Consider the following 20,464-nt stretch of genomic DNA (forward strand, 5'->3'; position numbering starts at 1 on the left):
TTTTTTTCACACACACTCCACTTTAAAACCCCCCTCCGCTTTAAAATTGCTACGGCCCTGCTTCTAACTACGCTAAAGCAATTGAATTTGCTACACATTAAGCAACCAAGGAATGGTTGCTTAATGTGTAGCATTTTGACCCTCACTCAAGCTAAAGAATAAAAAGCAATTTTTAAAAGGACAGCATCTTTATTCCTTTTATTTAACGGTTTTATTTGCAATGGAAAATAGCAATTCCATGTAAAAAAAAAATGGTATTAACTACTCATGTTACTAATAAGAAACGAGTAATTAACATTGTTTTATAGTAAATTATTACGTAGAAAGTGTAACTGAAACTTATTTAAAATAAGTATTTTTGCGTCTACATCTTACGCTTTTTAGTATAAACCGGGACTTCGGTCACGTTACTAAATAAACACACAATGTTGGATTCCATACCTCTTTATTTACCAGGCTCTTTAAGAATAATTAATATAACGTCAAACAAATTTTGGGCCGAATAAACGCGGACCCCATAATCACGTGATTAAAACTCCTTTTGAAGAGTGCTTCTTTTGCTCAAACGAACAACGATTTCAGAAAGAAATGGATAGAGGTTTTGCTCGTATTCCGCCTTCAAACCACCGAGATGATCGCTTGTATGATAGTTACTACTCTGATAGACGATTGTCTGGAAATTCTTTTCGAAATGTAGCTAGAGGTGGATCGCAAAATAAAGGTGGCAGAGATCAAGCCTTTGGAGGGCAGTGGGTAAAAATGTTTCACTTTCTCTGTAAATTTGCTCTATAAAATAAAATTTAGTTTTTCCAGTTTTTATTTAGTTTAACAAATAACCTTTTCTAAAGTATCTTTTGTTTGTGTGTTTGTGTTGATTTTTCTGTATTATTTTGTTTTTTGTTTATGTAATAATATTTTAAGTGCTTATTTTTAATAGATAAAAATTATTCTTAAGTAACATGAAACTGTTTTCAAGAGCACTTTTAAGAATTTTTGATGCTTTTAGATTAATACTGATAAGTATTGCTGGACTGTTCTATTTAATTAAATTACTGAAAACCAGGGATGCGGAGTCCCAAAAAGGACTCCAGCTTTATTTCTCTACTTTTTCCAGTCTGTGGTGTCCAGAAGCTCTTAACATGTTTGTTGACTTATGATATGCTATAGGAAAAAAGTTCATAAGATTTAATGACTTGAAACTTGTTGTTTTTAAGCCCAGAGTCCTGGAGTCCTTGCCGCCATTATACTTGAGGACTTCGGGCTCAAGAAATGATTGTTCCTCTAACCTAAAAGTTTTTTTCCTATTAGTAGTCCATAAACTTATTAATATTTTTAGAGCTCCTTGATACCAAAAACTAGTATAAAGTAATCTTTTTGTGACTTTCAAATCCGGAGTCCTTTTTGGGACTCCGCATCCCTGCTGAAAACTGTTAGAATGTGCAACCATTATGTGATATATTTTTCATTTAACTCTGAAATTTATTCATTTAAAAAATTTCCTATTTTTAGTGCTAAAATACTATAGGCATTATTTGTATGCGCGTAAAACTAATTTTTTATTTGTGCACATATTTATTATTAATTATTCTGGCTGTTTTACCCAAAAATCTAGTGTAATTTAATTTAAAAATAGTATTTATTTTTATATATTAATTAAAATAGCTTATAAACCTTATTTAATCAAATATTAAATTTTTGATTAAAAGTGCCTGTCAAAACCTAAACCCTCAGTTGATGTATGTACACTCCACTATGCCTATCCCTGTTTGAGTCAGTCAATGTTGTACGCTCAGAAGAATTAGGGGTTGTCCCATGAAGTATGTATGCCAAAAATTTTGAAATTTGGCTCCCCCTGTTACCATGCGTACTTTTTTCCAAAACCCCTAACTTTTATTTTTCGAAAAAAGTTTATTGAAAAAAAAATGGCTGAGGTACTTTCGATACTACATATGACCCCAAAGCCCTTTTTGTTTGTGGCACAGGATCCCAATTAAAGAAACATCTTCAAGTATATATACAAATATCAATTTTATTACAGTTAAATTCCTTGCTAACAATGTGTAATAGCAAGGAATTTAACTGTAATAAAATTGCCTTGCTAACAATGGCAGAGAGATTAAAGATATAAGCTGCTACTGCGGAGACCAGAGTTTGAGTCTCACTTGAGTCTTATTGTACTTTTTTTGTTTTAATGACAGATCAAATATAAATAAGCTCTACTTTTTTTCAGACACCCCTTTTCAGTAAGTCTGTAAAAAATAAGTCTTCTGCAAGATCAGTAATATTGAAAACAAAACCTAAGACCCAGTGCCGAGGGTAAGCTACCCATACCCTTTTCTTGAAGGGGGGAGAAGAATTAAGTTTTGTGCCTTTTTGCTAATTTAAGGAGATTTTTATTTTAGCAAAACCTTAGCAGTAAAATTTAGAAGATTTTGAGACCCTAATGACATGTTTTTTTAATGGGGCCTCTGTCCCATTAGCCACAGCACTGCTAAAACCTGTTTTTTGTCAACTCAAAAATAGGTTGCCTGAAATACTCAGGGCCAATATATAAGGGATGGCATGGGTGCCAGCAGGATTTTTTGATGTCCCAGAAAGGACACTTTTACACATTTATATTTAGTTTTAGATAGTAAAAATAAAAATTTTACTACATCAGTGGCCTCATGTTTGGGCAGGGGGCTAGCGATTTAGGGCTTTTTTTGTTCCCTGGCTTCTGCCATCCCAATTTTGTGCAAGGCCTCCTTGTTTGGCATAGGTATAAAGATAATTGAGTTAGGTATAAAGATAATTATTATAATAAAGGTATAAAGATAATTATTCCCTTAATGCGCACACATGCATGGCGCCCATGCATGCGTGAGCGTTAGGGGGAAACTATACCCTCTACCCCCTATACCATACATCTTTTTATTTTGGCAAACTAGGATCTTTAGTGAGAACGTTAACTTTTCTATAGCTGGTAAAGTGTGATAAATTAAAAAATTGAAGTATGTACTTTTAAATTAAACCCTCCTCCTCATACACTTTTGTACCCTTTTTGAAGATCTCCCTCTATGAGCGTACGTACTTTATGGATGACCCCTTAGAAAAAATGTAAACAGCACTAAATTCCCGATATTAAAACTGTTAGAGGTTGGCAAAAAAAATTTGATACAAAAGTTTTGCCATAAAACATACAAACAAGTTTAGCAATTTTTTGCTTATCTCAAATATGTTGAGGTTGGCAGTTAATTCGGCATCGCCGAATGCTGACCCTAAAGGGCTGCACTCTACTGCGGCTATCCTTATCTTTGTCAATTTAAGTACAAATTATGCATTTATTCTATCAAACTTTATTTCAAAACTTCTATCAAAAAATAAAAATATGGGATGTAGTGGTAGAGCGCTCGCTTCATAAGCGGGAGGTTCCAAGTTTGATTCCCATCATGTCCCTGGTAGTATCGCGCTCAACTTGTTTCTCAGCGCAGCGTCCTTGTTCGTCAAGGTTCATATTTCGGAGTTATAGAGTTGGGAGAGGGTTATAACCACAAGTAGCCTCCTCATCTGTAGTGGCCTTCTTGGCCTTGAGGGAGGTGAATAACAAAAAATAAAATAAAAAAATAGTTAAAAACATAAAACAATTTTGAAATAAAACTTTTTTAAAAAGATGATAAAATTAATAAAGTTCCCCGTTGAGGGTTGGAATCACTGTTACTTAAAAAATAAAGTATTTAAATATAAATGAAAAATTGAATTGTTTAATGTTTTTTGCGTATAAGTAATGTTTCTATTATGTATATATGTGCACATTATGCGAATAAAAATGAATTTCTTTTCAAACACATGAGACATTGTTAATTACACACAATGTGTTTTTATTTCCGAATATTTCTTTAAAATGTTTTCTGCATATTTCCTAGATATTTTGCGGGAAAATTTTTCCAGATTTTTAAAGTATGACCTAGATAAACACTGAAAAAAATTATTATTATTTTTTTATATTAGTTTATAGCGATTTCTTAAGGAATTAAGTAGTTTCTTAAGACTGACTAGTTTTATAACAACAATTTATAGGTAACAAACATTTGAGATAATTACAAAAAATAAATTAGAAAAGTAATAAAAATTTAAAAATAATGTAATTGCATCAATATAAAGTTATATTTTCAATTCTATTTTTTAAATGTTTTCTTATGAAACAAAAAAGTGACGGTTTGAATTTATCCTATAGTTTTTAAGTATTTAATGAAAATTTGAGTTATCTTGACTTGTATACTTTTTTTTCTTTTCTTTTTTAATTTTTATAAATAAATTTTATTGAGCAAAAGTTTTCTTGTAGAGTTAGCACAGTTAGTCTAAAGTATATTTGATTGTTTCATAAATGATTTTTATTTCAATAGTCAATTTTACTGAAATAATCTTTAAAATTCTACATTTCTAAATCTTCCAAATTGATTATTTTTAATATAGTAAAAACTTAACTGCATAGTTTATCTTAAAACCAAGTGAAATGCTTTAATTTTTTTAATTTATTTAAAATAATTTTTTAATATTCAGTGTTTTAAATAATAGTTAAACTTGCTTTCTTTACTCTTCCACTCTATAATATCATGCATGGCAAGGTTACAGTGATTGCAACAATGTTGCATGATTTAATATTGCATTCATTTTTCTCTTAGTTATTTAGCATATTCCTTTCAGAGTATAAAACATTATAAAACAGTTAATTTCTTAGTTTACTATTCAAGCTTGAGCTGTTAGTAATTTTGTTACATTAACAGAAAAACAACTTTAAGTTGATAGATTCGCATTTAAGCAAGTTTAAATTTATTCAAAGATTTTAAGCTTTTAACTGCATAATGGTTTATTAGGTGATGTTTGCACATGATCTGCTTTTTAATCAATTATTCTATGATTTTGCTGGTATATTGAAATCATTTGAATATATAATTTTTAAATAGTAGGTTAAGTACATTGTAGCAAGTAAAAAATCTTTATGAATTTGTAAACAATATATTGTTGATTTAATGAAAACTAGGAAACATTGTAAATAAAATATTCGTCTATGAATGTCGAGTTTATAAATGATAAATAATAATATACTTATACAATTTTTAAGCAGTTTTGTATTGCTGCTACAAGATAACATGAATTCTGACTATTTCCGGAAGTCATTATGATTGTTTAATAAATATAACTGTTTCAATGGAATATAAGGTGGATTTATATATTTATTGACATTCATCTAATAATGTTGAATTAGTTTGTACTTGCTAAATACTTTTATGTACTTAACCATTATACAATATTATTTTTTGAGATTTTTTTATTTTAAATCAAGATGTGGCTAATAAAAGAAGCATTGCTTGCTACTACAATTTAGTCACCAACATGGTTGAACTGCAGAGATCTCTGCATATGCCTTATTATTCCTGCTTGTGGAAAAGGCTTTTTTATTATTACTTATAATATTCTTCTTGCGGTTTCTGTTAGGGAGGAGCAAATCGCGACCGTGGATTCTTTGGTCAAGGAGGTCAGAACAGTACAGGTCGGGACCGTGGTATGAAAAGAAAAATGTTCTATTCTTATTAACTCATCAATTTATCAATATCTTTTCATGTGGACATATAAACATTTTTCATTTTTTGAGCCATTAATTTTCTTTATATCCTATTGCTTAAATCTTTTCAATCAGTTTAACACTTAAATCTTTGTCAACTGTAATCTTTTAGTAATATACACTTTAAAGGCATAGATGAGTTACTCTATATTTTATATTAGTCTTTATTTATATTTTCAAGAGGAGCAGTTAAATCCAGATAATTTGGGTGAAAAGTAACACTTCAAAACTATGTTTTGTATTTTTTAACATGTTGTAATAAACTGATAAATTACAGTTATTTGCAAACAAACGTAATCAGCAATTACAGGGGGAAAAAGAAGTTACAAAAAGAAGTTTTTTAAAGCGATTTTTAGAAAGAAAAAAGTTTTTAAAAAAATTTAAAAAAAGCCAACTGCTAATTATATGTACATTAGTTTGCATCTATCTTTATGTATTGACCCTATGCATGTACTCTTATTTATGCTTATCTTTTTGTAGCTATTGATATGTGCACAATTACTGTATTATAAAATTACATTTAATTGGCAAATAAAGCAATCTTGATTTCTGAAAATCTGGAGATATTTTCAGGCTTTGAATTATCTTTTTCAAAGCATTAAACTCTGTTTTTATGCAAAGTGTGAATCAGCTTGTCTGCCAGGATGTAAAAAATTGTTTAAGAAAAAACTTAAAATTTATGGCAAACTAAAGCAATATATTTATATTTTATGTATATATACTATATATACTATATATAAATATATATATATATATATATACATATATACATATATACATATACATATACATATATATATATATATATATATATATATATATATATATATATATATATATATACATATACATATATACATATATACATATATACATATATATACATATATACACATATATACACATATATACATATATACATATATATACATATATACATATATATACATATATATACATATATACATATACATACATACAGGCCTTGTTTTGAATTTAAAAAAATGCCTAACGCAATAGCTTAATGTGAGTTTGACATAAAATTCTCTTAATTTTTATATTTTTAAATTGCTAACTTTTTTAAATTACTGCAACAATATTAATTACCGCAAAACAATTTGAATGTTGTTTAATTTCTTTTTTATTATTAATCTTTTTCTTTTCTTTTTTTAAGAACAAATTAAATTTAAATATTGAACATATTTAGTTATATTTTTAAACCCAAGCGTTATTTTTAATAAACTTAAATATGTTTTTTAAATCTAAATTAAATTATACATATATATTTTATCAGAATAAAGTTATATTTTTATTAAATTAGTTTTAATTCTTTTATCAGAAAAAACTTTTATCAGAATTTTTTTTTATATATATATCAGAATAAAATTATATTTTTATTAGTTTTAAATTAAATATATTTTTTCATCAGAATTAAGTATTGTGATCTCTGCTTCAAGCCTAAAGTATTAGTGTTTTTCAAGCGAAAAAATAACAATAAAATGAAAATAAATTTTTAATTTTATTTGAGTTTTTTTTTTATTAGTAATTAGTAATAGTAAAATCAAACTTAGTAATAGTAAAATCAAACTTTTAAAAAATATATTTTTACATAAACGTCATTTAAAAGTTAATGTGATTTTTTAAAAAAAATTTTAAATTTTTAAATTACTTCTTTTACCTTACCACTTAAAGAATAATTTAAAAGTTAAAAAATAATAAAAAGTTGCTTAATCAAAATTGCTTACTGCTTCTGTAAAATCGCTCTATATGTAACGCTTTAGAACAAGGCCTGTATACATATATTTTATATATATATATTGTGTATTTAGGTAAGCAATATGATGTCATACTGAAATAGGCAGCTGTGAGAGCTTCAGTTCTGTTTTCTTCCAAAAAAGCGGCAAAAATACCAAATATTTTCATACACTAGAGTATATATACAACACATACTCTGTATCTTAGGACACAATTTCCTGATACATTTTGTGCGCTTTAGTTTTTTAATGAGCATTTTAAATTTTCAGAAAAAGGAAAAAATAAAGAATATTAAATTTGTTGGTTTCCCAACATTAACGCTTGTTGATGTAGTGACATTTATTTGCATGTTCTACTTAAATAGCCAATGCTTGTTCTGAAGTTTCCACTAATTATTTCAATGTGATGTCATCAATGTGTACCTAATACTGTATTCATTTATTTATATATATGTATGTCTATATACATATAGTCATGTGTCTATGTGTATATATACAAGCCTTCCCAGGAGATGTATGCAGTTTCGTCTAGTATGTCAACAAATGATTATTTTATTTTAAACAACTTGGTCATGGCTGCTTGTAAGTTTTATTTATGTTAAGCTTTGCAGAAAAAATAAAGAAAACAAAACTAACATAGGAAATTAAAATAAATTTAAATTATAAAAATTAATAATTTAAATAAGTTTTGTACTTTTTTTTTTTTTTTTTTTTGTCTTTAGTGTGGTTGTTATTTTCAGCAAGGAAATTGGATAAAGCAAAGCAAAAATAGTTATAAAGTACAATATAAAAAGAATGATTTTCCTATATTTTATTTGTTTGTTTTTTAAAAAGGAAAGCAAAAATATAAATTGCTATCTGTTTGTAAAATATATTTTTATAATCTTAATATAACTAGTGTATATCGTCCCAACATGAATATATCTTTGTAATGCATGCCTATACAGGGTGCGACACACGAATATGCAAAAGTTTTTTAAAAAAGGACAGATAAACAAACATGTTTCTTTACTTTTACTTAAGCAAATGTTGGCATGCGCTCAAAAAATTTTTAAATGATCACATAAGTTCAATTTTTTTTTCCAAATAATTAGGCAATTGATAGTTTTTTATTTATAATACAAAAACGATTAGTTGCTAAAATTTAAAAGCCTTTAAAATAAACCAAGCTAAAACAAGATTACTTTTTTTACTTATTATTACTTAATAGCATTACTTTAAAGTTAAATAACAAGTATGTTATTAAAGGGAAAAAAAATTTTTAGCATGGTTTTTACATGCATTTACAAAAGCCTGCAAAATTTTACTTAAAGTGAATGCATTTGTTGTTACTTCAAAAGAAACCTTGCTAAAATATTGCTTTATGTAACAGCGTGCCTTTTATTAAATTTTTTTATTACCATTTAAGTGAAGAAATTGCTCGTTTCAAAATGCATGATGAAAAAATTCGCTTCATGCAAATTTTTGCGTCTTGTAGAACATAGGTTTTGATTATATTTAATTTGCGCACACACTAAGCGAATGCATGTAATATTATATTAAAATAATAAAAATAAATTCAATAAGCATGTTTGATATATCTAATAATTCATTAACTAGAATAAAAATTATTTGAAAATCTCCATTAAAAATAAATAAAAGATTATTTAAATAAAATAAATTATTTGAAAATAAAGCTACTTTATTTGACACATACCTCTTAAGTTAGACATTTGTCAATAAATAAAGAACGAATGTCAATTATTATTTAAAAAGAAATGATTTGTTGCGCCCTGCTATAATTTTATGTATAACTTTTTTGTTATATAGTTATATTTATTTGTTTGTTAATATGCGCAGGTTTAGCTTATTTGAATAAGATGTTTACTTCCAACATGGTATGTCCATGGTGTGAATCTCACCACTATCCAGGTTTTTATTGTTTTCTTTTAAATACTGCTGGTCATATAATTGCTTTGTAACCATTTATCTTTTTTTTTTTTGTGTGTGTGTGTGTATAAAAATCTTTGTTTTATGTTTTTGAATGATTCACATCTCTTCACTTTGAATGATTCACATTTCTTCATTCAGATTTCTTATACTATTTAAGCCTCTCGGTGTACTTTCTAAGTAAAGACTGCGCACATATATACATAGTTTTTAAGCTTCGATTAGGCCATGCCATCCACACATTATTCACATAGCCTTAATTGTTTCATATTACCTTTTTAATCCTGTCATATTACCTTTTTAATCCTTAATCTTTTAGCACTTTTTAATTTTGGATACCTGTCACTTTTAAACATTCAGCTTAATGCAATTATTTCTATCAGTTCCCTTCATTTTGGTCTACTATGTTATTAGTGAAATATAAGAAAACAATTATTAATAATTGTTATGCAGTTGTTAATAATAATTACTAATAATCGTTTACGTATATTTCACCAATGATCTGGTAGACCAAAAAGTGACGGGTAGAAAAGCAAAAAAAATTTGGGAATTGGTAGAATTTAAACTACTGACATTTCATGTAAGAAGTAAACGCCTTATCCAATTAAGCTAAATGTTAGTTTACTGGTGAACAAATAAATATAATTATAATTTTAAAAGTTATACATGAAAATATGTCTGCATTAACAATTTATATTCTCGCTTCCTCTTGGGAAGAAGGAGAAAAAAAATAAAGTATAGGAAAATAATTCTTTTTTATGTCAACTTAAAACTTTTTTGTTTATTAATTTGCCTTATCCAATTTTGTTGCTGAAAATATTAGCCACCAAAAAGAAACAAAAATCAAAACAGTACAAAAATTAAATTAATTTTTTTTTGTTTATATAAATTTCCTATTTTATTAGTTTTGCTTTCTTTGTTTTTGAAACTGTTTTTGTTTTTTCCGCCAAGTTTAATATAAATAAAACTTGCAAACGGCCATGATCGAGTGTCTGAAATAAAATACTCATGTGTGGACATGCAAAACAAAAAAACTGCACACATCTCCTGGGAATGCCTTATGTGTAAGTGTTGACCAAAAAGACCACTAGGTTTTATGTTGTATCTCTCAAATGTTTTTTTTTTAAGAGTATTGGCATTATAACAATAGAAAAGAGTTTGGCTTATAACATTAGAAAAATCTGAATAAAATGGTAAGAGTCATTAATGGGGCAAAGAGTAAAGAATAGTCACTTTTTTTAATCTATTTAAGCATTTTAGATGTTTTTAACAAATTTTTTTATTACTATTCAGGAGTATTTGTTCTCTGAAAATAGAAAAAAACCATCTATCAAATCCAAAAAAAATGTTAATAGTGACTAATAAAGTAAAGGTAAATTGTGGGACCATTTAATGGATTTTGTATGGCCATTACAAAAATAAATTAAATTTCAAATAATTTAAACAAAATATAAAACGAAAATATTTTTAATTATTTATTGTGTTTATAACAAAAATTAAGAGCAGTGTGTAAAAACTAATGCTAAATTAAACAATTTTTTCATTTGGTATAACTATATAGTTGCTCTTTATGTTTACTCTTTTACATCTTTTAATTTATTCCATGTTAGTTTAAATTTAGAAAGAAGTCTTTACATTATTTAGCTGTCTTGGGTAGATCAGTATAAGACTACTAATGTGCACCTTTACATTTCAGTTTTCTTAACTCAAGCCTACAATTCAGTATATAAAAGACTTATAGATTATAGAGTAAAATTCTTTATTTCTTGTTTATTCTCTATTTTTGTTTTTGTCGAGCTCTTGCGTATAAGTTGGCATTTGCTAAATTAAAAAACTTGTTCCTATCAACCAAGTTTTTGGAACAGATTACAGTCTAGATTACAGTTTGTTACAGTCAGATTACAGTTTGCTAAACAGTGTGAAGAATTTAAACTCAAATGAAATAGATTTAAACATAAAGGTATATAATATAGAGTGAATTTGTAATTACTTCTTATGGAAGCAAAATTTAGCATTAACTTTTACTAACTGATGCTCTAAAGCAGGTAGATTTATTTGATGTCTGATTATGTTATATAAATATTAATGTTAATGTTTTTGTTTAAATTCTTTTTTCTTTTTCTTTTTTCTTTTTCTTTTTTTAATGAACATCTGAAATGCTTAAATGAGCTGAGGCCCTCTCTATTTTACCCTTAGCTCCATTAGTGACTGGGTTTTTTTTCCAATTTTATAGAACCAATACTTCTGAATAAATGCTATGTAACATGCGTTTAAAAACCCTCAATTTTACCTTTTTGCCCCATTTATGACTCTTAGTACTTTGTTTGGATTTAAAAAATTCTTTTCTAATGTTACAAGACAAATATTCTTGAATAAAAAAGGTTTCATTTGAGTGATACAACAAAAATAATGGTGATATATTTAGCATGTTTGAAACTTAAATGTATAGCTGATTTTCTTTATTAAATTTTTAATCCAAGTAGTATAGATTATGTTCCAAAAAGTATTAGAGTTAGTTTTAAAATCAGCCTATAAAATTATACTAAAGTTTAAACTATGTGTATTGTAAACAACACAGTAATAATTTTTTCTGTGTGTCTACAGTTTTTATGTGTTAAAACACCTTTTTTACAACTTTAAATTACATTGTTAAGGATGATTTCGATTTTAAAAGAGATTTCCTAAGACTAAATGGTGACTTTTCTATGAATCAATCTTGAGTTTAAAGCAGGCTTTTATGTTATAATTTTGTTATTAAAGCATAAATATTTTATCATTGCATAGTTATTGGATTTTTTGATTTTAAAAAATTCTTAATCTAAAAATTTGAAGACTAGAATAAAAGTTCTTGTGCGTGTAAAACACTTATTAAAAACAAGCAAGTATAAATTAGTTATCAAGTTAAAACAAATTATCTGCCAAATAAGTAAATATGTTGGCTAACTGTGATTTATTGGTTCAAAAACTTTATTGAAACACAAAAATTGGTTTTGAAATGTTACTTTGTCATCCATCCTAGGATTAAACCGCTTTTATTTTTAAGCTTAAATTTATATTAAAAGAGTTTTTTGATTTTTAAAACATGTAGGTGGTCAAGGTGGCTTTTTAAATGGTCAAATGTTAGAAACTTTAAAACAACAACAAAGTTTATTAAGCGCTTTTATGACAACACAGTCACAACATGGATTAATGAATCAGAGAAATTTAGGAAGATTTGGTAACCAGGTAAATATTATTTACAAAATTTTTGTTTGCATTATATGATACTAGCAAAATCCTAATAAAAATGATCTTAACTTTAAGTTGTTGAACTATTTCCATATAACATTTTTAATATTTTTTTATTTTCTTGATGCTGCATGGGGCCGCTGCAGTTATTAGGCTTTTTTGATGTTGTTGTTATTTTTTGGTGTCCAGCAGCGCTAAAAAAGTCTTAAATCTTATTTTAACCGGAAGTGTTTAAAACAGATATTTTAAAATTTTTATTTTTCCAGACATCTAAATAGATTTCTGGAAATAGTTAAAAATATTTTTTTGTTATCCAGACAAGTAATGACAGTAAAGGTATCATTCATCAATTGAGCCGCTTATTTTGAAAGAAGTATGAGTCACCTTTTCAAAAAATTATAAAAAAGTTGTTGGTAACAATAGTTACAGCGTAACAGTAACATTTATGAAATAACTTAAGCCAATTGTTTTAAAAATTATTGAGATATTTTGGAAAGAACTGTTAGTTAACAATTTAACAAACATTTTTAAACACAAAGCTTTAAAAATCTCTGTTTAAAAACAAATTGACTAATGCCAACTTTCAAAATAAACAGCTCAATTAATCTACGCTATATTTAGTTAAGTTGCACATTTGTATGCAGGTACAACTAATTTTCTTATTTGTACGCATGTAATTATTAATTATTTTGACTATTTTACCTAAAAATCTAGTTTAATTTAATAATGTCTTTATATTAATTAAAAACCTCATTTAAATATATATATATATTATATATATATATATATATATATATATATTAAATATATATATATATATATATATATATATATATATATATATATATATATATATATATATATATATATATATATATATATATGAATATGAATATATAAGATTTCCTGCCAAAACTTAAACCTTCAGTAGATGTATGTACATTCCACTGCACCTATCCCTATTTAAGTCAGTGTGTGTACACTCCACTGTGACTATGGTTTTAACATTTGATTTATGTACGTATTGATGCGCATATTCTATGAAACTTTAAGAAAAAAATAGTGTAAACAACTATAGTTAAAATATAAAACTACTTCAAAATTAAACTTTAAAAAAAAAAATTAAATAACCAATATTCTATAGAGGATTCGAAACTGCTTTACAACAAACATTTTACAACATAAGATAATGACTTTAGTCATTAGCAAGTTGGGAAATATTAGTGGTATTAACTTATACTGTAATTAATTCATTTACCGCATTACATTTGAAAGTCTTAAGTTCTAGTTATAGAAAATAGTTTGTTCTAAAAGATTTAATGGAGGGGTCTCAATTAAGTAGATGTCTAAAAAGTTTTTAAAAGTTCTAATCTGGATATCTCTCTTTTCCCAAAGCATTTCAAATTTAATTGAGTAATGTTAAATAAAATCAAAAGTATCTACATTAAGTCTATCCTAGTTGATTTTTAAACCTGATTTCAATTTTATTTTATCAAACAGTTTTTTATAATTTGGTTAAGTTTAAACAAGTGTTTTTCAGGTATGGATTTAGTAAAACTCAGCGTTTAAAGAGCCTTTCACATTTTTGTGGGTGAAAATGTTTAAATTTAGCCAATATGTTTTTGAATATTGGATTAGCTAAATAATTTTTTTTTAGCTTTTTCATATGGATTTGCCACCATTGTACATTTACTATTTGCAAAAGCTCAAAAGTTCACTTTTGTAAATAGTTTTATTATGAACATATTTAATTCGTAGATTGTATACCAAATTTTGTTAGTCGTTTTATTAAGAACTGTAAAGAAGCATTAAAAATATAAAAAAGCTGTTAAGAACATAATAAGGCTGTTGAAGCATTGTAAGTTATGTAAACAATGATAATCTTTTTCTGGATATTTCTGGAATTCCAGAATCCAATATCCAATCATTTCCCATACATACAAGTTTAGGTATATATTTTTGTAATATATTTGTTTTCTTAACTCATCACTCATACAAAAATTAAGAAAAGAAAATTCACTCATCACTTATACAAAAATTAAGAAAAGTTTGAAAAAGAAAAATACCAACAACTCTGCTAAAAGCAAAACTAAGAGGAAAGTGTGTTCCAGATTTTTTCTGGATATTTTGCCCAAACAATGTTCCAGATTTTTATAATATACCCTGTATGATCTATGCGTGAAAGCATCACATGTGTCAAAAGGATAATGGTCATGCTAAACTAATTAATATACTAAGAATAATACTAATATGCAATATTTTTTTAAATAATTGCATGCAATATTTTTTTAAATAATTTTTTAAAAAGGTTATAAGAATTTTAATTATGTTGTATTTTATCTGTTTGAATTGATAATAGAGCAATCAAAATAGAGGTCAATATAATAATCGTGGTTCGAGGGGCTCAAATCGTCCCGGTGATAAAAGAAAAAGTGATGGAGGAAACAATTCATCTATGAGTAAAAAATCTAAGAAACCTGCGACTACTGTTAAGAAAGGTACATTAAAATAGTTTTGATTAAAGGATTTTTATATTAACATCTCAAAAAATGAGTCTCTACTTACTCATTAGAATTGCAGTTTTATATTTAAAAAGTTTTTAATTTGTTTTTTAAGAAGCTGAAGCTAATAAAGTTGAGTTAGATATCCCAGATAGCGAAGTAGTAATACCTGATTCTCTGATGGATGCAATAGAAGAACTACGACAGCGTAAAGATAACATAGAAAGAAATGTAGCAGATGAAGATGTTGGAAAGCTTACGGTTTTTTCTTTTACCGGAAAGGGTTACTCCTGTAAAACATGTGGTTCTATTCTTAATAATAAGCAGGTATGTTTTATAAAAACTTCATGCTAATTAATTTAATGTAAATCAATAAAAATTCCTAAATGGGAACTCCATTGTTTATTTCTTATTTTTATTTTAACATTTTATTAAAATCATACATTTTATTTTAAATAAAAATTTAAATAATTTTTATACTGTTAGTGTGACTAAAAATAATTAATTTAAAAAAAAAACAATGACAATGATCAATAGAATGATTTAAATATTTCTATATTTTTCTCTTAAAACATTTAGTTTATTTATTAGCTTAGTAAATACAGCAAATCACTTTAATGTTGTTAAATTGTTGTTTTTAAAATAAGATTATTGCAAGTATTAAAAAAATACTACATTTTTATTTAATATTTAAGGTACTGTTGACAAATCTTTCAAATGTTGCAGACAATTTTTTTAGATGTCATTAAATAATTTAAAACGTTTTTTTTTTTTTTTTTTAAAAAAAAAGGAAAATTGTAATGAAAACTATTATTGTGCATTGATTTGATAGAAAAAATATAATCTGCTTATAGACTTTTTCAAGCCATGTCATGGGGAAATCACATGTCATGAAAGTAATAGAAGCTCGAACTGCCAAGACTTATCAAGAAACCAGAGATTTACTTGATATTGACTTAGCTCCTGATGACTGGTATGAGAAATCTGAAAAAGTTAGAAGTATTTTATTAATGCAAGCTAAATTAATCATGAAGCAAAACTTAGAAAAAGAGCAGCAAGAAAGGCTTAACTACAATAGTAATCCAGCTAACTTCTTTACTGTAAGCATGGAGACAAGAAAGACAGCAGTAAAGAATGAGAATGTTGTAACCATAACATCTCTTGTTGAATCAAGAATGGAAATTAAAGATTTTGTCGGTGATAAATTTTTTGGTAAGTCGTTTTATTTTTTCATTTTGTAGATATAACCATTTTATCTTTTTACAAATTATTATCCGCTCGATACATTTTTCAATATTGAAGCTTTTGTGTAAACACTTTATTTATTTATTTATTTTTTCCTCCACAGGCTGTGAGTTTGTAAAAGCTGTTTCTGGCTTTCATTGTCGCCTGTGTGATTCTTACATAAAAGATGCTGCAAAAGTTGTTCCTCACATTAATGATAAACAACATAGGAACAACTATCAGGTTAAAATTTTAATATTTTATGTTTTAAAGTTTAATATAGATTTTCTAAGAATAATAATTAACATAAGTTGACATGAATAATAATAAAAAATAAAGTTTAGGTGTGAATATATTTTAGGCTCACATACGTAAAAATGCAAATTATGAAAAACAACAGAAAGACCAGAATGCTGATCTTGCTGCAATATTGGCTGAACAAGAAAATAAAAATGTCTTACTTTCACAAACCCCTGGTGTTTCATCAAGTCCTTTCTTATTAGCATTGGAACCTAGTTGTGTATGATTTAATGTTTAAAATAGTTTTTTTGTAATTTTCTTTCTATCTACATTTTCATTTTTTATTTTTTATTGTTCATTTAGATTCAAGTTCCAAAACTGATGAATCCTAAAGTTGAAGAAAAAGAAAAAACTGTTAAGCCAAACGAAGATGAAAAGGGAGAAGAAATAAAAGAAGTGCCAGAGAAAGAAACAGAAAAGGAAGAGTCTGTTGTTGAAGAAACAACCATTGAGAGCGCCAGTACCGATGATAAAGAAAGTGCTCAATTAAAAGATTCCGTAGATGATAGTCAGCTTGCGAGTGAGTCAAACACTTTGGTTGTTGAGGAAGTAAAGGTAGTAGAAGAAATAAAGCCTAAGGAAGAAGTAAAAGTTGAAGAAGAAAGTCCTCTGAAATCTATTTTGAAGGTAAGTTACTTTTTATAACAGTAAAAGTGAAACAAGGAAATCCGATTGTATTTTAAAATTACTTTTATGTCGAAACTTTAGTTATAAAAATGTTATTTGATATATCCGGATTTCCTTTTTCCGCTTTTAGGTTTCGAAACAAAAAGATCCTCTTTGGGTAGACGATTACTGATCGATGCTTGCGGTATTTATTTTTCTACTTTGTCTTTAAGGTTTACATAATAATTTTGTCATTCAGAACACTTCTACTCCAAAAGGAGGTGCTACAACACGGAGGGGAGGTCGTGGACGTGGTCGAGGCTCCCCTCGTGCAAGAGGGAGACGTGGTGCGAAAGATGAAATCGATTTCACCAAGGACGATGATGATTTACTTCCTAATCCTGATGGCAGTTTTCAATTAGTTGACGAGGCTGCAGATGTGTTGTAATGTTATATTGAAAAGCTAAAATTCTTTGTCAAAATCGTTCGTAGCACAACAAGTTATTTTTATGAAGTGACTTAATTATTTATCCGCATTATAGATTTGTATAACCATATGATGCTTGTTTTTAATTTTTTTTTAATTTTTGTTATATTTTGGATATTTGTTACCCCAAAAAAAGATTACTATGAATGCTTATGCATAGATAAACCTTTTACAATGTTTTAATACATTCTTTAAATATGTGCAACACTATTATTGTTACTTATCTGGCCTGGCGTATATGTGTATGGCTTAAGCGTTCATTATTTTATATAAATAACTTGAATCTTTAGAATCGCGTATGTCGCTGAAATGTTCTAGCAAGTCAGCTTCGAAGTCTATTTCGAAATCCACTCCAGAACTCGCATGCAATACGGAACCAAAATGAACTTAATTTACAAATTGAAATTGAAGGCGCGATTATGTTGGCATGTATGAATTTAAATAAAGTTTGCGTCAAAAAGCTAAATTTTGCTTGAAAATATACATTAAGCATTTTATAAAAAATTGGCGACGTAAACTACCTTTAACTTTTATGTTTAAGAGTTTTTTCTGACGTTTCTGAACTAAACTTTTTAATGTGAATATATATATGTTACGTCGTATTAGCTTTTTTATAAAATGAGCTTTTTAAAACCACATTTCGAAATGGGGCGGCTAACATTTTTAGTTTCCTATAGAATGATACAAACTCTCTTTAAAAAAAGAATCAGTTTCGCGAAGGAAGTCTAAGGTAAAAAAAGTCCTAGCACTACAAAAATCTGTTTTAACTCGTTACAATTGCATTTTTTACAACGTATAAATACGTATTTCGAATATTTTCATAATTTAAGATCAAGTTATCTATTATCTTTGTATATATGGAAAAATATCGAAAGGTTTTGTATTGAGGGAGTAAATCAAGATTTAAAAATGATTTTAAAAAAAGTTTTCGTTCACTTTAAACATAAACGTTTAAATCTTTTATTTATTTCAGTATTATTTTTTTATACCGTTAAAATCATATGAAACGGTAGAAAACAGCTAATAACATTTAAATTGCGCTACTCAAAAAACTGTATTTTGGCAAAATTTTAAATCTAAATTAAAATCTAAATCGCTGTAGGGTGGAAAAGTTTATGACGTCACGTATAATTTAGTCGAGTTCTTTAAGTTTTTAGTGCATTAAAATTAAGCTAAGCTTCAATATACAACTTTATTAACAATGCTGGATACAATAATTTGCGAATTTTTAATTTCAATTTTGTTTTTAATAAATTAAAAAGAAAAAATAAATAAACGGATAATTAGTAACCCTATAAAGTAAAAAAATAATTAAAAATTTTTCATAATGACTGATTTTTGAACGCTACATAAAATATATTTTGCACTAATTTGTAATTAAAAATTTAATTACCATTATTTAGATATAATACTAGTTTCTTGTGTGTTCTTTATTAATGTTAATAAACTAATTTCTAATTAATTTAACTAAAATTTTTGTCTCATTTAACTTGAATTAGATTATTTAATTATTTAGAATTATTTAGTAAAGAACATACAAGAAAGTAGTATTATACCTAGAACCTAGTAGTTAACTACTAGGTTCCACTAATAGGTTATAACTAGTTATAACCTATTAGTAGAAGTAAGAAGTAGAACTAAAAAACAAATAAGAATCTAATAGTTATCCAATTTAACAATTTCAAAACAACGTTCAAAGAATTATTTAAAATGTGAAAAACTGAAATAATTTTAAATTTATATTTCATTTATTTAATTTCTTTTAATTTTAGTTTAACTATAAATTAATTTTTTAATATTGTTTTTTATACAATTTATGCAACTTTTAGTTCTTAACTACCCAATGCTGTGTGCTAGAAGGTTAATAACACAACATGGTAGGCAGCTGAATATCTTTTTAAGATAAACCATTATGAAATTAGTTTTTCAAAAAGATATCACAAATTTACAAATGCTTCATGAACTATTAGCTGAGCTCTGTGAGTACATTCAGCTCAAGGGTTCCTTCTAGAACTTTTTATACATAATTATTTGTACTTTATTTTTTATGTACTTTACTAAAATCACTAAACATATGTTTAGTAATTTTATTAAAGTATATATATATATATATATATATATATATATATATATATATATATATATATATATATATATATATATATATATATATATATATATATATATATATATATATATATTATAAGTCATTAATAAAAAAGCATTGTTGATTTTTAAATAAAACATGTTTTATCAATTGCTTCCTAAGCTTTTTTTCCAGGTTGTATTTATCCAAGATTATAAAGGCGTATTTTTGCTTAGTTTTCTGAAACGAGCTAAACCGAGTAAAATAAATGGTTATCTCTTAGAGTCAAATATAGGAGGAGCTAATTCAGTGAAAACTATAGAGAAATCCACTGATCTTAAAACGGCACTTGCAATTGTATTTTAAATTCCTATTTCAATTTGAAGGTGGTCATCCATTTCGATCTGCTAAAAAATGGTTGAGACAAAAAATCTTTTTTCGATTTGTTTTAGAAAATATAGTCTAAAGTTTATTAGGGTGCTCAACCTACCCCAGTGGGGTAAGTTGAGCAATAAAAAAATGAATGCATTTCTGTGACAATTATAACTCAGTTATAAAAACAAAACATAGCTTCCTTATAAATTAAATATATACTTTCAATTTTAACAAGTTATTTAAGATATACATATAAAAACTAATAATTTTGAGACTAAAATAAAAACAAAACTTTTTAATCTTAAAACTAAGCACAACTTTTTTGACACATTTTTAAACAAAACTTGTTAATATTATGATAAAATAATAACT

The 20,464-nt window shown here is 26.5% G+C and overlaps 1 protein-coding gene across 4 annotated transcripts; it reads left to right on the top strand.

Moving 5' to 3' along the window:
* The first annotated feature begins 478 nt into the window (after nucleotides 1-478).
* Nucleotides 479-17,701, top strand: LOC100201133 (uncharacterized). Of its 4 annotated transcripts, none has more exons than XM_065806237.1 (10): nucleotides 479-753; nucleotides 5,476-5,542; nucleotides 12,374-12,510; nucleotides 14,873-15,011; nucleotides 15,130-15,341; nucleotides 15,869-16,226; nucleotides 16,363-16,481; nucleotides 16,600-16,758; nucleotides 16,842-17,165; nucleotides 17,296-17,701. In XM_065806237.1, exons 1-10 carry the CDS (start codon nucleotides 589-591, stop codon nucleotides 17,335-17,337), a joined length of 1,722 nt encoding a protein of 573 aa, XP_065662309.1. In that variant the 5' UTR covers nucleotides 479-588; the 3' UTR covers nucleotides 17,338-17,701. The 4 variants fall into 4 exon arrangements, with proteins under 4 accessions (XP_065662309.1, XP_065662308.1, XP_065662311.1 ...); XM_065806236.1 differs by having other exon boundaries at nucleotides 17,404-17,701; XM_065806239.1 differs by lacking the exon at nucleotides 5,476-5,542 and having other exon boundaries at nucleotides 503-753; nucleotides 17,404-17,701.
* Nucleotides 17,702-20,464: the final 2,763 nt, after the last annotated feature.

Source organism: Hydra vulgaris, chromosome 09 (assembly GCF_038396675.1).
Source record: "Hydra vulgaris chromosome 09, alternate assembly HydraT2T_AEP".
NCBI classification, from domain to species: domain Eukaryota; kingdom Metazoa; phylum Cnidaria; class Hydrozoa; order Anthoathecata; family Hydridae; genus Hydra; species Hydra vulgaris.